Source organism: Mycteria americana, chromosome 3 (genome assembly GCF_035582795.1).
Source record: "Mycteria americana isolate JAX WOST 10 ecotype Jacksonville Zoo and Gardens chromosome 3, USCA_MyAme_1.0, whole genome shotgun sequence".
Taxonomy (NCBI): Eukaryota; Metazoa; Chordata; class Aves; order Ciconiiformes; family Ciconiidae; genus Mycteria; species Mycteria americana.
The window spans coordinates 80,842,955-80,862,540 of NC_134367.1; the positions used below are offsets into that span (position 1 = coordinate 80,842,955).

General features: G+C 38.2%; 1 protein-coding gene across 6 annotated transcripts in view; it reads left to right on the forward strand.

Annotated features, from left to right (window-relative positions):
* The window catches only part of SMOC2 (SPARC related modular calcium binding 2), a 148,512-nt gene that overhangs the window by 54,019 nt on the left and 74,907 nt on the right, over positions 1–19,586 (forward strand). For all 6 annotated transcript variants that reach the window (XM_075495813.1, XM_075495815.1, XM_075495812.1 and 3 more), the window contains exons 3-5: positions 8,246–8,352; positions 9,465–9,564; positions 17,108–17,155. In XM_075495813.1, coding sequence (XP_075351928.1) covers positions 8,246–8,352; positions 9,465–9,564; positions 17,108–17,155 — 255 coding nt within the window. The remainder of the gene's footprint in view (positions 1–8,245; positions 8,353–9,464; positions 9,565–17,107; positions 17,156–19,586) is intronic.

Sequence of the window (19,586 nt, forward strand, 5' to 3'; positions counted from 1 at the left end):
GAATCTAAGCATCATTTGAGGAAACATTACTGTTGCCTCCTAGCTAAAGAACTGGGTTGTAAATGCTGGACGTGGTTTCTGAGTGCACAACTTATCCTCTCTTCCCATGGAGGCTGCCCTCAAGCTCAGGTTTGCCTGTGAGCTGGGTGTGAGCTCGACGTGTGCTCGCAGTGCCTGAGCACATCCCTTAGGTCAGCGTGTAGGCAGGGACATTGGCTTGGCCAGTCCCCCTGCTGCCTGGAAGGAAGCCCTGTGGGCTGCATTTGCGAGGCAGAACATGCTCCCGAGATGTTTCATTTGGAGAGAGAAAGACGTAGTGAGTAGGTTTGGTTCTTTTCCTAACTGAAATGAGTGAAAGTGGGAGTGGACCACGGTGTCAGTCTATAAAATAAACCTGAACACACACTGGGAGCTTGCATAGTCTGCAGATTGAAAGCAGAATAGTTTTCATTTGTCCTCATCACCTCTCCTTTTTCTCCTCTCCTTTTTCTTTTTTCCTCATTATTTTATGAATAGAATATTTTATGAATATTCTATGAATATTCATATGAATATTCTATGAATATTCTATGAATATTCTATGAATAGAATTATTTTATGAATAGAATTATAATAGAAAATAGAAAAAAGAAAAAAGGATGCAGGGTTTTTTATTATTTAGGAAAAAATATTAAAATGACAATGTATTAAGAAGTGGTATCAGTTTGGGTTTTTTTGAAAATGAACTTTCTGGGAAAAAAATTATTACAAGACAGATTTTTATCTTAAAATACTTTTAGCTAGGAGCTGTCTCCTCCTTTTTCAGACATATTTTCTCACTGTAGGCACTGTGTTTAATCTGTAGGATGACTGCAAGTTTCCGGACTGTAATGCTGGCAATCCTGATACAAACAGTGTTCAGCCCCAACCTTATGTTGGTTTTGAGTCTTCATTTATGTTATGTGTCAAGCTGTTACGTAACAAGCCACTGTAGTAAAAGTGTTAATCTGAGAAACATAATATTCAACATATTGGTGAACTAAAGGTATCTACATACAGAAGTTATAATTTATGTAGCCTCTGAAAGCAAGAGGAGTTGGCTTCTGATTATACTTCCTAGTAGGTATTTAATGGGGGTGGATGAAGTTTTAAGTACCTTTGGAATATTTTTTGTGGAATATCCTTTGCTCTTTTAAATGTGTCTACTGGTACATGGAACACAGAACAAGTAATACTGAAATAGTATCCACAATTTGCTGGAGGTGGAATTTATCTCTTCTTAAAATACTCAATTTTTCTTGATAATATTTCTCCAAGCAGAATTTGCCAAAGCCAGACTACACAGAAACAAGGCATATAAGAGCATTCTTAGGCACAAAAAAGGTATCTTTTTAGAATCAAATATGCACTACTGCAATTGTATGAAAGTAATCTTTTTTTCATTTTGTGGAGTTTTCATTTCTGCTCATGTATTTTCAATTTAAGTTTCAGGTTTAATATAAAATGAACATCTTAAAGCAAATGAAGTAGAAACTACTAGTGCTAAAGCGATAATACTGCACTGAAGACTAGGAACCACAAAGAATTGCAAGCCTTCTCAGATTTTCACTGCAAGAATTATAAATTGGCCCATATTAGACTTCTCCAAACTATTTATCAAATCTCTGTTCCACTTAGAAAGCCTAGTCTAGCATTTGGAATGTAAAAAAACAGAAAGCTGTAGCTTTAGTTTTTCTTGTAAATATTTGATTCCATTCTAGTCAGACTGTATCTCTCCAAATGTGACTGTAAGCAAATTGAGAGAAATATTATTGTGCCAAGAAGGAATCCAGCACAGCATTCCTTATTTTATCTTAAAGCTTAGCTATCTAAATTGCTAGGTGGTTGCAAAATGTGGGGGGAAAGAAAAAAAAAAACCAAAACAAAAAAACAACAAAGAAACGCCACACTGCCTGCCTCTGTTAGATGCCAATAGAGGAGAGTTTGGGCTAAGATTGCTCTGCTGTTTTGTTTGAATCCAGAATGCAGCAACAAAAATAAACAGTGAAAGGGTCAGCCAGCCCTTGTCACGAAGCAGCAAGTCTTTATTTTATGGCTGTGTCAGGCTAAATGTCTGTGCTGACATCGTTTCCAACCCAAGAGGTTAATAATCTCTGCATCTTTGAAACTGAAACTTTGAGCACTTATCGCTTGCTATGTGTTTCCTATCACTAGAGGCTACAGCTACTTATATGTTTTGTTGGTAGGCATGATGAGTTCTTTGGAATATACATTGACCTAGGTCAAATATCATAGAAAATTTGCGTGTTATGAGTAGTTTATGCCATATAAACCAAATGGTGTCTTGTGCTCTGAATAAAACATTTTTGTGCTAAATTACCTACAAATTAAGACCATTGACTTTTATCATATTAAGTTATCATACCAGTTAGCAAAAGGGTACAGCAGTGGGAAAGAAACACAGAAGTAGAAAAAAATTCTGGTTCATTGTTAGGACAACTCAGTAAAGTGCTCAGGTGGATAGCTAACTTTAAACAGCTTGTTGCACTGTATATTTCTAAATTTAAGGGCAAGTAAGTCTATATAGGTATTCTGGCATAATGGAGGCACAATAAGGGAAACCTACAGAGAAAGTGAAACGTATTTGGATTATATGTGTCTATACTAGGTCTGCTTGTTCACATCTATGTTACTTTAGAAAAGCTTTCTCTTTGGCTTAAGAACAGCTAAGTATCTGTGGAAAGCCCTCAAGGGAACTTTTTCTTCAAACGATTAAGTTTAACCACTTTATAAGTAGTTTTAACAAAGTGGTAAATGTTTCTGATCTGTTCAACAGGATATTCCATCTATAATAAAATAATGAAGTAAACTGTGTAGTGTATTTTGTGCATAAATACATAACAAGCCCGTGTCACGCACAGTAATCTCTTTGAAAGCAAGCAAAGTCTGCTCAGTGTATTGGGACTGGGAAAGGTACTTTTATTCGTACTGAAATATATAGCAAACCAAGAACTACCAGATGAACTAAATCAAAATCTTTGCAGGAGATTTATCTATTCTTTTGGCAAGCTGTGTACTTTTCCATGAGAGAATCTGGGTTAGATCTTCCTGTGGAGCCCCAAAATTGCTGTAAATTCAATTGTATTAAATGTCATTTTAGAGATGGCGTTTACACCCTTGATGAGTTTGTGTCATTGTTTTAAAGATAAACTTCTACTTTGCAGTAATAAACTTCTCTCTGTGTGATATATTATTCAAGGATTAGCCAGCAGAGTTGAAGTTGATGGATGTTTTCTTTTTTTTCCGAAGTTCAGTGTTTTCGGTGCTGCACTGTTGGAAATAAGGCATAAAATGAGATTAGTTCCAAGTCAGTCCTGTGCTATTTGTGAGGCTAATTCTGTTTCCAGAATTTCCTTGGGTACTGCAATTTCCTATTGACTTCAGTGCTATTGCAGGCAGTCCTGTGCTCCCAGGTGTCATGCATGACAGAATCTGGTTCTGGATCTTGCAGCGGTGTACCGGCACCACTTCACTTCATAGGTGAAAGGCTTCCCTATTGCATATAGAAGCTTAGCACAGAATTAAGATGTCTTTATATTTCACCTCTGCCTTCCAGACACTGGTCTCCTTTGGAAGCCAGAATTGTCACCAGAGCAATTCAGAAAGACCTGCCCAAGCAGCTACAACTCTGTAATCTCCTCAATTCTGTGTGTTTCTGTCCACTCCCATGCACCCATTTTTGTCTTCAGTTATACATCCCAAGATGTATTTGTCTTCTTAAACCTCTACAGTTTTGCAGTTCTGGTGCTAAGTCACAGTGGTACAATCAACACACTGGCCAACATACTGTATTAAAATGCATCGAGCCCCGTTGTCAACCCAGTCTGACAACTAATACAGTCCAAGTGAGCTAATTTAAGGTAAACTCATGCATCTTCATGCTTAGTTTCTATGCCAGGAGAATTTTTTTTTCCCAGCAAGATTCTGGGATGTAAAAGCCCGTTTACCTGGAGTTGAGAGGATAAAGTATCACTGACTCAGTCATTGACATAATTCAAAATTATAGCTGGGCATACATATCTGCAAAATTAGTTTTTCCCATTGTCTGAGTATAGGCAAATAAGGCCTCATTTCAGCCAGCTTTTTACAGGTCTTAGAACCAAATGGTCTTTTTACCAGGTCATATACCAGATTCTGGCTTGAGCCCGCTGACTCCCTTATTAATACTTAAGCTAGGGAAGGAAATAAAGTACAGTGGGAATTCTAGTCAGAAACCAGTAACAGTTTCAAGCCCCTTATTTTTCTGCTAGATGGTTCCAAAAGTTTAAACAAAAACAGATTTAGAAAAAAAAAGATTTTTTTTTTTTAGAGCTAGAAATCCAGTATAACAACAGTGAAACAAGGCTGACTTGTTCCAGTGATGCACAGCATTGCACAGTACTTTTCATCCTTCCAACACCTTGCAGACTTGGAGTCCCCTCTGCTCTCAGGTTGTTTGTCACCAGTGTGACGCCGTTCACCCCAAAAGAGTTTGGTCTGCTTTGGTCAGGGTCCACGATGATCAAAATCAAAGCTGTGGGCTGATTAATCAGCACAGAGGTACCAGGTAAGTCTCACCACCTTTCATTCTCGGTCTTAATTTCAAAATAACCAGTGTCCCTCCTGATCTGAATTATTCCTGTTCTAGCTAAAGAGGAAAGTTGAATCTGTACGTGAGAGATTTCACTACTATCCCCTTAGATGTCAATATTCCTATGAACTTCCTTCTGGCAAGACACTTAAGCCTAGACTCATCCTACTAATTTGAGATTCATATGAGTCATATTCATTAGTTACACTTGTGCAAGGTGCACAGACTTTGCACAGCGAGTCCCAGATTTGGCTCCACTGATCGAGCATGAGCAATCGCCATGCGGAAGGTTCATTTCCCTACGGATTAGGATCTCACCCATCACTGACCTTTTTGCCTGTTAGGAGCTGCAAGGTCTCCCTACATCTATCTCTTGTCTGATATTTTGATGCGAGCTCATGTTTCAGCCTTTCTCCCAACCACAGCAAGAATTAATTTTCTCATCCTTTTTCAGCTGTTATTTTACATAGATGTCTAGCACTTAAATCTCTTTAATTCTTCTTTTCCTTTGGAAAATTTGTTTGAAATAATGCAGTAGATTTAGAAGGTATTGCAACCAGGACACAGAGGCAGATGCTCAGATGGTGTAATCTTACAAATTTATTATAAAAATATTATAACTTCTTTTGGCTTCAGTGATGTTTTATTTGGAAGGAATTTAGCTCCTCTGAATTAGTAATCTAATGTTCATTAGTATTCTGAGGAATAATGCTTTTATATGTCTTCTTTTTATCTTGATCTCCCTATTACATTTCTTCTGTCAGGTTTGGACCACATCTCTGTGTCATAGTTATTCCCTTGTGGTAATACCTTGGTGATATTAAGAAAACAGAACTAGGAATGTTTTGGCTATACACAGTTTCAGATGCTTAAATTGATAAGAGATCTTCCTCATGGGTTTATTTTGGGTATACTGAAGCACAGTAATGCCCCACAGCTTTAAAATGTTTCCATGGTTATATAATAAAAAATAAGGCTTCAAACGTGAATTTTATATTCCACTAAATTTGGTCATTGTTGATTTTAAAGCATATTAGATCATCCACAAATAGGAGGCCTTTAGAGCATCAGGCTGTTTAGGAACAAGTGGTGGACAGTTTTGGAGAACTCCTCTTTCTCCTTGGCATGTTTTTATGATAATTCAAATATTAGAGATAATTTACAACTCTGCTGGTACTATACCAGAGACCTTATGTGATGGAATTTATATCACTTTTCCTTTTAGACATTTAAACCACATGTCATTCTAGAAAAACGAGGACAGAGGTCCAACAAAGGAGTGATTTATTTTCAGTTAAAATACTAGCTACATTAAAACCACATGTTATTAAGTACTGTATAACCAAACCATGCTCAGAAGAAGGCTTACGACACTAAAGCTTGCTTAAAATGTTTCTTTTTTTCCCCAAAATCTTTGGCAGTGCATACATTAACAGACTTTACCTGAGCTGCACAGTACATTGGCTATAATTTTCCCTTGATGAAACAAATTATTAAAGTACCAGAGTACAAATTAATTCAGTTCCTTATTATTTTTCTCACATTTCTGGATGGTTGAACTTTTCTGTCCATTTTAGGTGACATTGCATCTCTGAATATCCCTCCTGAAACAGCATAACACGATTAAGGTTGTTAAGACTGAAACATTGTTTTTCAAAGTGAAACAACTTGTATTTTGGGCATTTTACCAACGTGAACTCTCTTAATGCTCCTGTGAGAAGAGTAAACTAATGAACAGAAGCAGTGCACATGAATCCAAGACCAGAAGGGAAATCGATATGAAGATTAGAATTAAGGGGCCCCAATTTTGTTTTCAGGATGCAGATGCTGAGGACCAGTTTCTGTCCTCGTTATGCTACACTTACACATCAGATTGCCTAGGACTTGAACGGAATTTTTTTATCCTAATGTTGCCAGGTGAGTTGTCCAAAGCTCAGTGGAGATAACCAGTGAAGGATTCATCCTATACAAAGGACTTCTGCAGTTGCACCAAGCTTCCATGCTGGTTCCGTGCATGTGTGTCTGGATGATACTGGCACACAGAGGGTGCTTGGGGGAATGGGAACTTAGCTGGCTCACCTGTATGCTCCTGGGGATTGTTAAGATGCCAAACTCCTACCAAGATATCAAATGAGGTATCAAATGAGGAAGCAAAAGTGTTGTTGCCTCACTGTTCAGATTCTGTTCAATGTGCAACTTGCATGGACAAGAAAGCCTGTCCCTGTGCTTTCTACGACCTGCACAAACATTCACGAATCACCACAACACCCCTGTCTCACAGGTAATCACTGAACAGTTTTAGCCTTAGAAAGGAACTAGCCAGTTACTGTCAAACAGTCTTTAAACAAAGCGGGGATCAGAAGCAGCAAATTTCTCTGCTTGTATGCTTGAGATCATTCTAATTCAGATATTACAGTCACATCTTGAAATCATTAATACTACCTTAAGCTTGCCTGGTATTCTCATTTGTCCTGAAACTGCTTAGCTCAAGCAGATCCTGAAATATTGATTCTGCATCAGCAACATGCTAAAATTTGTAATGGCTTTAAACAAAAAAAAGTACATGGTATGTGTCTTTTCTCACCCTTTGGCTGCCTAATTGAAATGTAGTATATGTATTAGACAATATAATATATTAAACTATAGAAACTGTACTGAATTAAAGCAGTATAGTTTGCTACCTTGTCTTGGATGGAGACCAGTACCAAGTAATGCAGGAGGTGGTGCAAGAAACCGCACAAGTGGACAAAAAAGGACCATGTGGTAGGCATTGACTTGTGCCACATTTAAATCATAAACTGTTACAGTAAATTTTAGCATAATATTAATTAAGCGTGTCCAAAATTATTATTGAACCACTTCCCTAACAAGCCCCTCTGCTGTACAGTATATTTTATTTTATTTTTTTTACCAGCCTGGTCAGCATATCTGTAGTCACAACTGAGATTGCTGCCTAACTGCAGTAAATGGCGTGTAAACTCACAGTAGGAAATACAAGGCAGCTATACTGCTGCTTCCTGCTTTGCCTTTCCTGAAGCACTAGAAAGCTAGTGCTGTCACCAGCACTGAAAGAATATTGTGGGGTACAAAGTGGCAGCTATTGCCGTGTTAAATTGATAGGAGAAGCCCACTTTGGGCTTCTGCCCTTTGGCAGCAGTTGGAGCAGCAAAGCTGTCTCTCCAGGCATCTCTCCACCTCATCTCCCAGTTCTGTCCTTCACCTCTGTACTTCACTTTGTGGCCTCTCATCTTTGAGGTAGCAAAATTTCAGTTTTCTTTACTCTGCTTGGCAGCATGAGCACATTTGAGCGAACCAAAAGGACTCACAGGTTACACAGGCAGTCAAAGGTTGGAGGAAGAACATCATTATACTAGTGATTCACATATGATACCCAGCAAAAAATGTTGCTATCATGGAGGTGAATGAGGTGAATTAGGACAATATTGCCCAGCGGTTACTGTCTTCCACTGTTTTTGTCTCCTAAAGTAATGCAAGTGATTGTACATTTTCCCTGATTATAATTCTGGTTCTCTTTATGTGGGTCTCAGAGCCCTCTTCCTTTTTCTTAATTTAGGTATCACCTATCTTTTCTTTATATTCCATCATCCAACTGACTTGTCTTCTCCCTTCCTCTAGATGTTTCCAGATGCGTGGCTGAGAGGAAGTACACCCAGGAACAAGCTCGCAAGGAATTTCAACAAGTGTTTATCCCAGAATGCAATGACGATGGCACATATAGTCAGGTTGAAAATTTTTCATTCAGTATCTTGCATGACTGGAAAGTCAGAATATGTGTGTTTGCAGGGGATGAAGAAGAGACAAATGTAATCAAGGGAAATGTAATTCCAAAATGAAATGTAATTTTTGATAACATTGATGTTAAAAAATGGAAGGAAAATTCATCTTTTGGGCCGCGTCATTGTTCTTTTTTTCAGAGTTGGCCAGCAAAAGAGCCAAATATTACCATTGTTCATGTGATACACTCCCTATTCTCCTAGTCTGAGGCAGCTGAGTCACTCCTGTAGCCCCCTGAATACTCATCAGATGGTAAAATGCTTGGAATTTCTGATCTGTTCCCGATCCCAACCAGAAATCTTGTGACCAAAGTCCATATCTTAGTGCTAAAGCATGAATCATACAGGATTCTTCCCTATTCTCAGTTGAATTTCTGCACAAGCATATGGTCTGAGACTAATTTACTTAGGTTAGATCATGGAATTCAGAAAGGATGCAGTTAGAAGCTTATCCTGTGATATATATCCCAATCAAGATCACCGTCTCCTGCCTGTGTACTGCATTTCAGTTGCAGAGTTGTGTCGAAGACAATCCTTCTTGTTTTAAGCATGGCGAAGGAAGTGATATTGGCCCTGCATGCAATTGATTTCTAAGAAGAATTCCAAGAGTTTCCTTTCTGACAGCTTGGGATATGAATAATGCTGGCAGAAGCACTCTGTCCTGCTCCTTCAGTGGGTGGAACAATATGTTCTCTATGTGGAAAGAAATCCGAGATTGCTTGGTTCAGGAACAGTTTATGTGTCCCTTGAGGAACTTTGTTGTGAGGTTTTCATAACACCTGCACCTCACTCTTCTGAAATAGGAAGTAAACAACCACATATTTCAATAGTTTTCTCTTCCATTGGATTCTGAAGGACCTACTACACTTTGCTTGAAATAAACTCTTCTTCATGCTAAAGAATCATAAGTAGGACTAAGATTAGGTCCATTATGGTTTATTGTTCTGGTTTTTGCCAATATAGTTTGCCGGACTACTCTTTTGTACTCATGTGTCATGGACGCTGTGGGATAACAGACATACGTCTAACAAACTGCACGTGGTTCATGTCATTTCTGACAGGTTCAGTGCCATAGTTACACTGGATACTGCTGGTGTGTCACTCCCAACGGTCGTCCTATCAGCGGTACTGCTGTGGCCCACAAAACTCCCCGGTGCCCAGGTAAGACTTGTTTGGCTGGCCAGGTTATGACATTGTCTCATGAACAGTAGAGTTTATCTGTGGCATCTGATTGGACTTAAGGAAAAAAATTCTTCACTGGAAGAGTGGTTCAGCCCAGAAACAGGTGCTGGTGGAAGCTGTGGACTCCCTGTCCTTGAGGATTTGCAAAACTCAACTGGACGAGGCTCTGAGAAAGTGTGCCTGGCTTTTAAGCTAGCCCTGCATGAGTTCTGAGGTGACTCCCACTCTAAACCTTCCTGTGATTCTATGATCCATCTACTTTATTTGTACTATAATCTAGCTATTGAAGGGGTTTTCTGCAGTGGTTATTTGTATGATATTTATGTGTCAATATATGAAACCATGCAACTGACTTGCTGAGGTAGTCCTTTCTTCATGTTGAAACTCTCTTGTACGTAAACTCATTGCAAAAAATTTCAGAGGGCTTTGCCTTTTCAATATTTTAAGTATTTAGAGTAAAGAAAAAAACTCCACCCCTCAAAAAAATATGGACTGTGAATGTCCTGATTGGTAACATAGCCCAATGAAAGAACTCCCACAGCAAATCCCATGAATGACCGAATCCAGAGGAGAAATAAAAATGAAACAAAGCATTAAGAACATAATGGAATCATTGTCTGTATAAATTAATTGGCAAATCAAACTCATTGCCATGTGTACTGCCCTTTGTCTTTCATCAGGACAATTAACAGGTTCACTGGTTTTTAGGAATTTACTTCTGACCCTATTTCATTGACATTGATAATAAATATAAATCCCCAGTGTATGAACAGTTACCAGAATTGCTATTCATCTTCCCTGAGGCTGACAGAATTGCACAGAAACACTTGAGCTGTATGTATTGCATTTTTGTTAGTGCTGCAGCACCATTCTCTGTCAGAGAGAAGAAGAAATAACTTTTAAAAGCTAACCCTGTGACATAAATGAAGCTGAAAAAAAGTACCTTAGAGCCTTTGAGGGAATTCACGTGGTCTGATCTACTTCAGTTGTTCAAGCACAATATTGATGTTTTTAATAGAGACATGGAGGAAAAAAGGGAACACAGAAAGTTTCAACAAAGATTATAAAAAGTTAATTCCACTTTTAAGGTCTGTCTTGTTTAAACGATTTGCAGAATCTTCCATGCATCTTGCCTGTAGGTGAACTTTAGCCAGAAAGTACTCTTCAGACTAATCCTCTTGATCCAGTCTGAAAAGTCACTGTGGAATAAGTCAATTGTGAAAAATAATATAAAATGTTCAGAAACCTTAAAATGGAGAAAAATGTGCATTCATTTTAATGTAATTATTGTTTATAACTGGATCACATCTTCAGAAGACACATGGTTAGGATAGCATTTATGTGCTTCAATGTATTCTTGAATAGAGGTGCTTTTGCACGCCCAGAGCCGGGGCTTCCCTGAAAGCTAGTCTTCATTGCTTTCTCTGCAATATTGATTTGTAGCTTCCTCTCTTTCACTGACATCAGTGAAAAAGAGGTTATGCTGGTGCTGAAAGTTCAACAAGTAATTGTTTGGCAGATGTGTCACAACATAGGGCATTACGTTTGGCTCAAAATGTTGCTGAGTTAGTTACTGTACTTTCGCTTTTTCTGTTTGTATGCATTATTATCAAGGAGAAGCTGCAGTGTAGTTCCAGGTTAATTAATAGATTAATATGAGAATTATTCTATCTCTACAGGAACCAAACCCTAGTTCCTCTCAAAGGTATATTCATGTGCCTAGAAGATAAACTGCCAGACTGTTTCAGCTCATTTTTGGAGGGGTAGGAAGGAAAGTTAGTTTTACAGAAATGCTAAGGAGAAGGTGAGAGTAGCACTCGATTTTAATTTAGTAGCTCAGAGATAAATAGAATACTCCAGGGCCCAGGTGAGTATGCAGAGTCTGATTTTGCTCCATGGAAGATCATGGGTATTTTTCCAATTGTTATGAGACCCCTTGGGATTATCTATGCACATTTCCTCCCCTGCTTCTATCAGTGCTGTCATGTTTTACTGCTCACCACTTCTCCTTTGTCCCTCAGGAAAGAAGTCCAGGACAGCAGAGTTTGGAAATCGATTTGAAGTGCTAGGGGATTTTGCAGTAGTAGTGGCTAAGGGCTCGGTTTTATGAGGTCTTCCGAGAAACCTTCTCATTCAGCAGAGAAGGCAGCTACAGATTTTATCAGAAAGTTATGTGGTATAATAAGGCAAAACTTTGCTCTTATATTGCAGAATGAAAGCCTGAAGCACAACTGCACCCCTCTCCCATTTCCCAGTATATGTTCAAAATTGCCATCTGTTTAGGATAACAGAGGTTTTTTTCCCCCAAGACTGTCGATGTTTTCCAGATCACAATTGATTCTCTTTTGTACTTTTTTTTTTAGTACCACTGTGCACAGGTATTACGATCAAAATATTAGTGGGTATACTGAAGTTAAGTAGATGTACCCCTGTCTTAACTAGTATTTCAGGGATGCCATTTCTTCCAACACTATTGTCCCATCTAATACATCGTGTGCTTGCCAGCCTCGTTGCAGACATTGCCTTGCTTTTTTTTGGTATTGCAGGCAGATCTCCTGTAGTGGTGGCATCCTGACATCAGCATGTTTATGTATTTTCACTTGCTTCCGTGTATTCTGCAGGCATGATGCTATAGCTATTTCAAAGACATTTATGCCAATTTCTCAGTTTGCATGTGCTAGACTTTTTTATCCCAGGATCACTTTTGCCACCTTTTCCCTTTAGAGTAGAACGTGCACAGACAATCAAGATGGCAGGTAGAGTCAATTGTGAACATGCTTTTGTAATGATTTTCTCATAGGAAATGTGATACCATGGAATGTGTGAAAATTTCTCATTTTAATGCAAATGTTCAGTGTTTCTTTTAAATTCTAGGCTAGCTCTTCAGTAACTTCACATAAGGTTTGAATACATGTCTAATCAACTGTGCTGCTCCTAAATTATGGGATAATTTCTTGCCTTTCATTTTCTCCCAGTAGAACCACCTTTGACTTTGGTGACTATCCAGGAATAGGAAAGAAGAGCATGGCAGCCTGGAAGAACTTGGATTTTAATAGAGGAAATATGGAACAGAATTTAGGATGGCAGTTAGGAGTTTGGTTTCTCAATTCCATTCCCTATCTGTGCTTCGCATTTACTTTACATTATCACAATATTAGATAGGTCAAACAATCAACCTGTAAGTTTATCTAACTGTTAATATTGGTTAGCTGCATAACAGGATGCTTCCTAAAGTTATCTCAGGTCCTGGGACAGAAAAGTGTCACGTGTATATTTTTTATGTATCTACAATAGCTGTATGAGCAATTTTGTGCTCATTGTGTTGTTCTGGTTGCTTTTATTGAAGCTGCCTTATTTTCTAGAGACACAAGGTGTGGAAGGATGAAAGTTATAAGCAGCATTAAAAAATGCAGGACTCCAACTGATTTATGTAAAACCTTCGCTTCAATTACTACATCTTTACCTGAAAGAGGCTCTTCTTCCATCCTTTCCAGTTATTCCCACACCGACACTTGGTACTGCTAAAACACACATGATAAATCTCAGAATGCCATTCCACTCCATGGAAATAATCTCCACTGTTGCAGGAGCGGTGGTGAGAAGGAGAGTAAATCAAACACATTCCCTTGACAGCATTAAAAAGAAAGCTTCTTAAAATTGATGGATGTCCCCCAATACTTTCACTAAAGAACACCAGACATAAGAAAGACATTTTTACAACTCCCCATGTCTGTTATCAGCACTGCAGGGAACTGCAGAAATTCCACAGCCACAAAGTCCTGGGAAATGGGGCAGAAATTGAGAAGCAGGTGTTAAATTATCATTGGACAATACAGTGTTCACCTATTGTAGGGTTTTTATGCCATATTAAGTCTTCTGGTCTTCTGCCAGTGAGATTGCAGAGGTATGGACACACGTTTTATTATTCTGTGAAGTAGTTTTGCTACCTTACAATTAAGATGCCATGATAATCTTTTAAGGCCAAAACACAAGTACTTTTAAAAATTCAGAATTCTTCCTGTCTGTATAGTATTATCATCAGATAATATGATGGAAACGAATATATTTGGGAAGGCAATGAACTTTTTTAGTTTACATTATATTGCTTTTGTTAGTTGTGAAAAATATCCATCCTTGACTTAACTAGTTCTTCTGTCCCAATGCATAGTACTTGCCCTATAAATACAGAGTCAGACACACATATGTGAAATACAGAACAGCATAGGAAATTTACTGTCCTGTTTCTTGATATCTTCATTCAGTGATTACATATCAAATATTCTTTAGCAGGAGATCAGAAATCATTATCTAAACTGGATAATAGTAGACTTTCACCTTGTCTTTTAAAGCCTAGTCACATATGATCAGAACTATAGAAAATGGATATGCTAAAATCACAAACCACAAAACTCACATCAAAGTCCCTGGAAGATTTATTGTGCTTCAGAAGTTATTAGACTGAAATTGGACAGAATTGTGGGTTTTGCAATAAACTAAGGCTGAATATTTCTGCTTTTTTTTTAAATTCATCAGAATCATAAATGTATAGATGGCTAAGGAAATGTACAAGCTAGAATGGTACTAAATTCTTCTTGTTAAAATAATGCTGCTGAATCTAATATCCCTTCTTGCCCTCTCCCCTTCCATAAATATATTTATGTGGTGATTTGGTTGTTTACAGTGCACTGAAAGCTTGGAAGCTGATTGTATTGCCTAACTTTTAGATAAGTTATAAGTTGCTATTTCTGTTTCTTGCCTAGCTGAAAATGTGAGTGTTCGTTGTGAGTATTGAAGATACAATTTCCAAGAAACTTGCAAATGCAATTTCCTATCACCATTTAAGCTAGAAGTACTTCTACCTCAAATATATTCGGAAAATGGTAGAAAAAACTGATACAAGCTCAATAACCCCTCCTCACCTACAACTTGGAGACAACAAGAAAAGTTTCTGCTGCATAAATTGAAAATTTCAGGTGAAACTATGTGAAGGGTGCAGATTTCCCTTTATAGGAAATTCTGTGAATATTTTTGTTAACTTCCTAACTCTGTTAAAAAAATTAATGTTAGCCCAGTGAACCTAATTTTCCTAGCATTCATCTAATTTCATAGTGAAATTAGATTCACTATGATAAAGTTAGCCTTTGTAAATGCCACTCTCTTTCTCCATCCATTAATTTTCCATCAAACTTTAGGGTAAAAAAAAGCAAAGCATAGAAAAAAGAATTCATGAACATCATATAGTCATTATTTCTCACCATTTTACATACAGATGCAGTAGCCTGAAGGCATCTTGGTGTTAATGAAATCTGGAAAGATTTTTCTGCTTTTGGTTTAAGATGTGGAATATTATATAAATTTCACCAATGTGTTAAATTACTTAGGTATAAACTGAATTTTAAGTTCAATTTGTAATAGTGGTTCTGAATGTTCATAGAGAGACAACACTGGTGTCAAACTGAGGCTTCACTTAACATTCTTTTTAGTGCAAAGGGGCTATCAGTGGCAGTTCATCCCACACATTCCCCATGCTGAGACCTCATTTTTACTCACAAATTGGTGTAAATCACTTTAGTGTGGATGAGAGTCAGAACTAAAATCTTTGTATCTGCAACAGAATTATAATTATACTCCTGTGCATCAAAATTAAATTGAGAAACTACAGAGTTAATTGTAACTGGATGAAATTTGAGGAAAGATTGGATCCACTGGTATTTAGTGCAATTAGAAAAACCTGTAATTTTGTATGCAGTACTTCCTAAAACTGGAACATCTTATTTGAGTTCAAGCTGAGCCTCTTATCAAATTCAAGCCAAGCACCAGAAAGCTCAGATCTTCTGGCTTCAGCTAGCATAAATGCAAGAATCTGCCTTCTCTTCAGAGTGAAAAACACGGATTAGTATTGCAGTCTATTTAGAGCAAGCTATCCCAAACACCCTTGCATATAAATCCTACAATGATAGTGGCTTTATTTTTCCTGTTCATATTCATACTGATGCATTACTAAGTATATTGAATTTCTGGTGATTCAAACATGATACAATAAAAATACACTACCACCAAAAAAGGAAACAAGTCTAAACTAGAATATTTTTGATGTGTATGTATAAAAGCTGTATTAAAGGCTGAATCCTTCAGAAGGTAATACCAGCTTGGCTGCATTGTCATGTATTCATTTATGGAGGCTTTAAAATCGGCATGCCAGGTTTGTGATGTTAGCAGCGTTCCCTTGGGCAGACTCCTGTGTCTAAACTTCATGCTGAAGTAACCATCAGTTCACCATGGTAAACAAGGCCTGTGATTTAGTGGGTTCTCTTATTTAAATTGTCCTTTTAGAACAGATTTATTGTGCTGCAAGGTTTGGGTTTTTTTTCTGTTTGTTTTAAACCCAGTGAATTTAGTTACTCCAGAGGGAAATAAATTAAGAAAATTAAGGCAACCAAATTGTTTCACACATTTCTGAGCATCTGTGGGGTATGGGCTTTTTTTCATTAAAACAGGTGTATGTAAGAAGAAACGATGTGGTAAGAATTGATAGACATGCTTTTTAATTTTTGATCACTCCATGTGGCTCTTCAGAGAGAAAAATACCACTTTTAAATGTGTTTTTAACGCAGCAGACATAGATATGTCCATAAGAAGTGGCTAGGAGTTAGAATCATACAAATGGTTGTAATAATGAGACATAAGCAAGAAATAAGGAGGTATTTCTATTTAAAACCCTGAAGACAACTACCTCCTGTAAAAACTACTAAGAAAACCAGTAGATTCTCCATTTCTTGATGAGTTGAAATCAAGACTGGATGCGGGGTTCGAGTCCAGGCTGGTAGAATAAGCTGTGAAAACCCATCTCCTGCAAACTTCTTAACTCCTTTCCCACCACTGCTGTCTCCTTTCCTAAGGGCCACAGCTCTGAGGGCATCTCCTGCAACCAGTTTAGGCTCGAACTCAGAATAAGGCACTGTCCCTGCCTCCCCAACACGCACACTTTTCCACACCAGCATAAGGTTTCTGGAGGGCCTTGTATGAGGTATTTAAAGCAGAACGGGGAAGTTTTTAATCTAAGCCAGGACGGGGCTAGAGGCTAAAGAAGCCCCACAGAGCAGCTGAGGTGCGTGGTCAAGACTGTGCGTGTAGAAAGGGTGCTGCCCCGCACAAGGAATGGTGAGGAAGTGCTGGGGCGATGCGTCTTGCTGCAGGACCTGCCCTCAGCGGTCAGTGCGGAAGGGAGACGTTGACTCTGCAGCACGTGAGCATGTTCTTGCACTTGTGTCCTTGCAGTGTTTAATGTTATCTCTTTCTCAGGTCCTGCGGTGGCCAAGAAGTAGCGTCCCACAGTAAATTGATGGTACACAAATGCAGAAGTCAGGCAAAGCTAAAATCTCTGGTTTGCAAGGGAAGAATTTGCTGATATTTATTGCTGTAATAAACAAAAACGAGTCATTAAAGCTGAACTGTGTTTCTTAGAAAACATATTAAAAGTGAAAATAATATTTTTATGGTTAATTCCTTTTTCCAATTGCAGGTTCAGTGAGTGAGAAGCTGCCACAACGAGAAGGTGCAGGAAAAACAGGTAAATATCTCAGCTGGCCTTTAAATGGAAACTCAAATAGCTGTGGGATACAGCACTGTGATTTTCCATAGGTTTAAATTATCAATATGTATTCATCATGTATTATATATGCATATATAATATGTATACATGCATACAAGCTATTCAATTTATGTCTGCATTGTAGATATTTAGTAAACTTATGAGTATAAACGTATATGTATGTATGCACGTATTTGTCTATATGTGCGTACACGTTATATTTTTCTAGTCGCAGCCCTACAGACTTTGCTATTCTGTGCTATTTGTAAAATAACTGTTCTTCCCATAGCTATACTCTGAAATATTTTCCCATACTGTTTGCTTGCCCTGGAGGACAGATTATTCTGTCTGTTTGATAAAGACAGCATTCTGCAGTCCCAAAATCTCAGGAACTGGGGTCCTCACTTTATTTCTATAGCAATCAGTGCTTGAGTCATCTTGGACCCAGCACTTTGCTCTATATTGTGATTAATTCATCTGATGGCTTACATTCATGGCCACATGATTGTTGTTGTTAGAGATAGGTCATGGTGTATATCTTGTTGGCAGGACAAAATCTGACACGACTCCAACATAGCTGGTAGATTTAAATGAAGGAGATGTCTATGCTTTAAACAAAATTAAAGGTTATATTCTCCAAACACTTAAAAGAATTTTAAATTCAGCTGAAAATAACATACTAAATGTTGCTGTCAGTTACAGTGGCATAAATTAATTTTAAAGAAGTGACTCATATTTGTGCTAATGTTAATGACTATCTGTTTGGTTCACTGTAAATATAATTCAAATATTTTTTTTACAGGAACTTTTGCAGCATTGTAGTATACCCAACATTTAAATAAACTATTGTGATGTTAGGTTAAGAAAATCAGTACTTCTTTAAAGGCTAATAATTACAAAGTACTGGAAAATTGTTCCTTCTTGTATTTCCAGACAAATTGTGGGTTCCACTAACCTTAAGTTACCCATTTGCTTTAGGTCAGGACTTTCATTTTCATCTTTGAACTGAATGAACTATCCCATATATAAAACTTGTCTGGAATCCTTTATTTTTGTTTGCGACTGTGGCCCTGAATGAACAATCATAGAACAAGGAGCTTAAATGAATACAATTTATCACGTCTCCCTTTGCATCACATGTATTTGTGCCTAAAGTGACACGGTTACATTTTACTCATGCCCTGTTTTTATTCTCCAGCACAAGCCTGCAGCATGAAGGGCTTCTGACCTGGTTCCCAGGTGGTCCTTGGCTTTTGTCAGATGCTGCTAACTTCCTCTCCCCTCCCTTCTTCCAGACAGTCACTGCTCTGTACTTTAAATAAAGTTGTCAGAGACATCACAACCTATTTAGAGACCATCACAGAGTAGTGAACAGGATCGGCTGTCTGAGTTACAGAGCTGTGCTTTGGCTTCACAGTCAGTGTAGTAAAAATATTTTGTAGCTCAGCTTGAAAGGACACAGCAGTAGTTTTCAAAATAACCATAAATGTCCTTGCTCATCTTTCCTCTGCATGTTCCTGTGGAATAACCAGGGGTGTCTCGAAGGGGGTACCTGCCCGTACTGTAACCCAGCAAGCTTAGGCAGATTCACCACGTTCTCACTGTTGCAGAGGACATGCTCCAGAACTTCAAGTGTGGTCTTGAGGACCCTACTCAAGAGACAGCATAGACTTAGTCTGAAACAGTCTCTTCTTCCAAGATGTCCCAGACAGACTCACAGGAGAAGATGAGCTGGTGGGCCATATCTATTGCAGTTGTGCAGCTTGCTTTCTCCAGGTATTCCAATACTGAAAGAAAATTTCCAGCTGCAGACTTTGGAGGTCAGGAGCTCTGCAAATTTGCACATTAAATCGAACAGGAATAAAGCTTAAAAGATAATTCCTAACGTATCTTCCCCAGTCCTCCAGTTCCCTCCTCCATCCAAGGAAAATATTCAGACTATCTGAAAAGTACAGGTGTCAGAGATGGATCACATCCCTTTTTTTATGATTCTTAGCTGACTGCAGGACTATGTTCTTGGTGACAGAACTCTGATGGAAAACAGAATGGTTTCTGTTTGCAAATGTATGCACATATGCACTGGTATGCAGGCGCCAGCCAGGAAGACTTATGAAGTTAACCTAGAAGATATCTAATTAACATGAAGATGAACTGCTCTATGGTTGTGACTCTCTATTGATTGTGCTGAACAATGAAATGCCACATGCCTCTTCATTCTTAACACAAAAGGTTTTAATGAAAAGATAATGTACCTGGCAGAGTGCAAACAGAAAATTAATGCAGGTGTCTTCCTGCAGATTAAGGGTAGTTCAGGAGCTGTTGCAGCTCCTCCAGCTCTGGAGTGAAGTTAATACCTTTTAGATTATACAGATATCCTGTACCAAATGTTTCATTCATTGATGACCAAAAG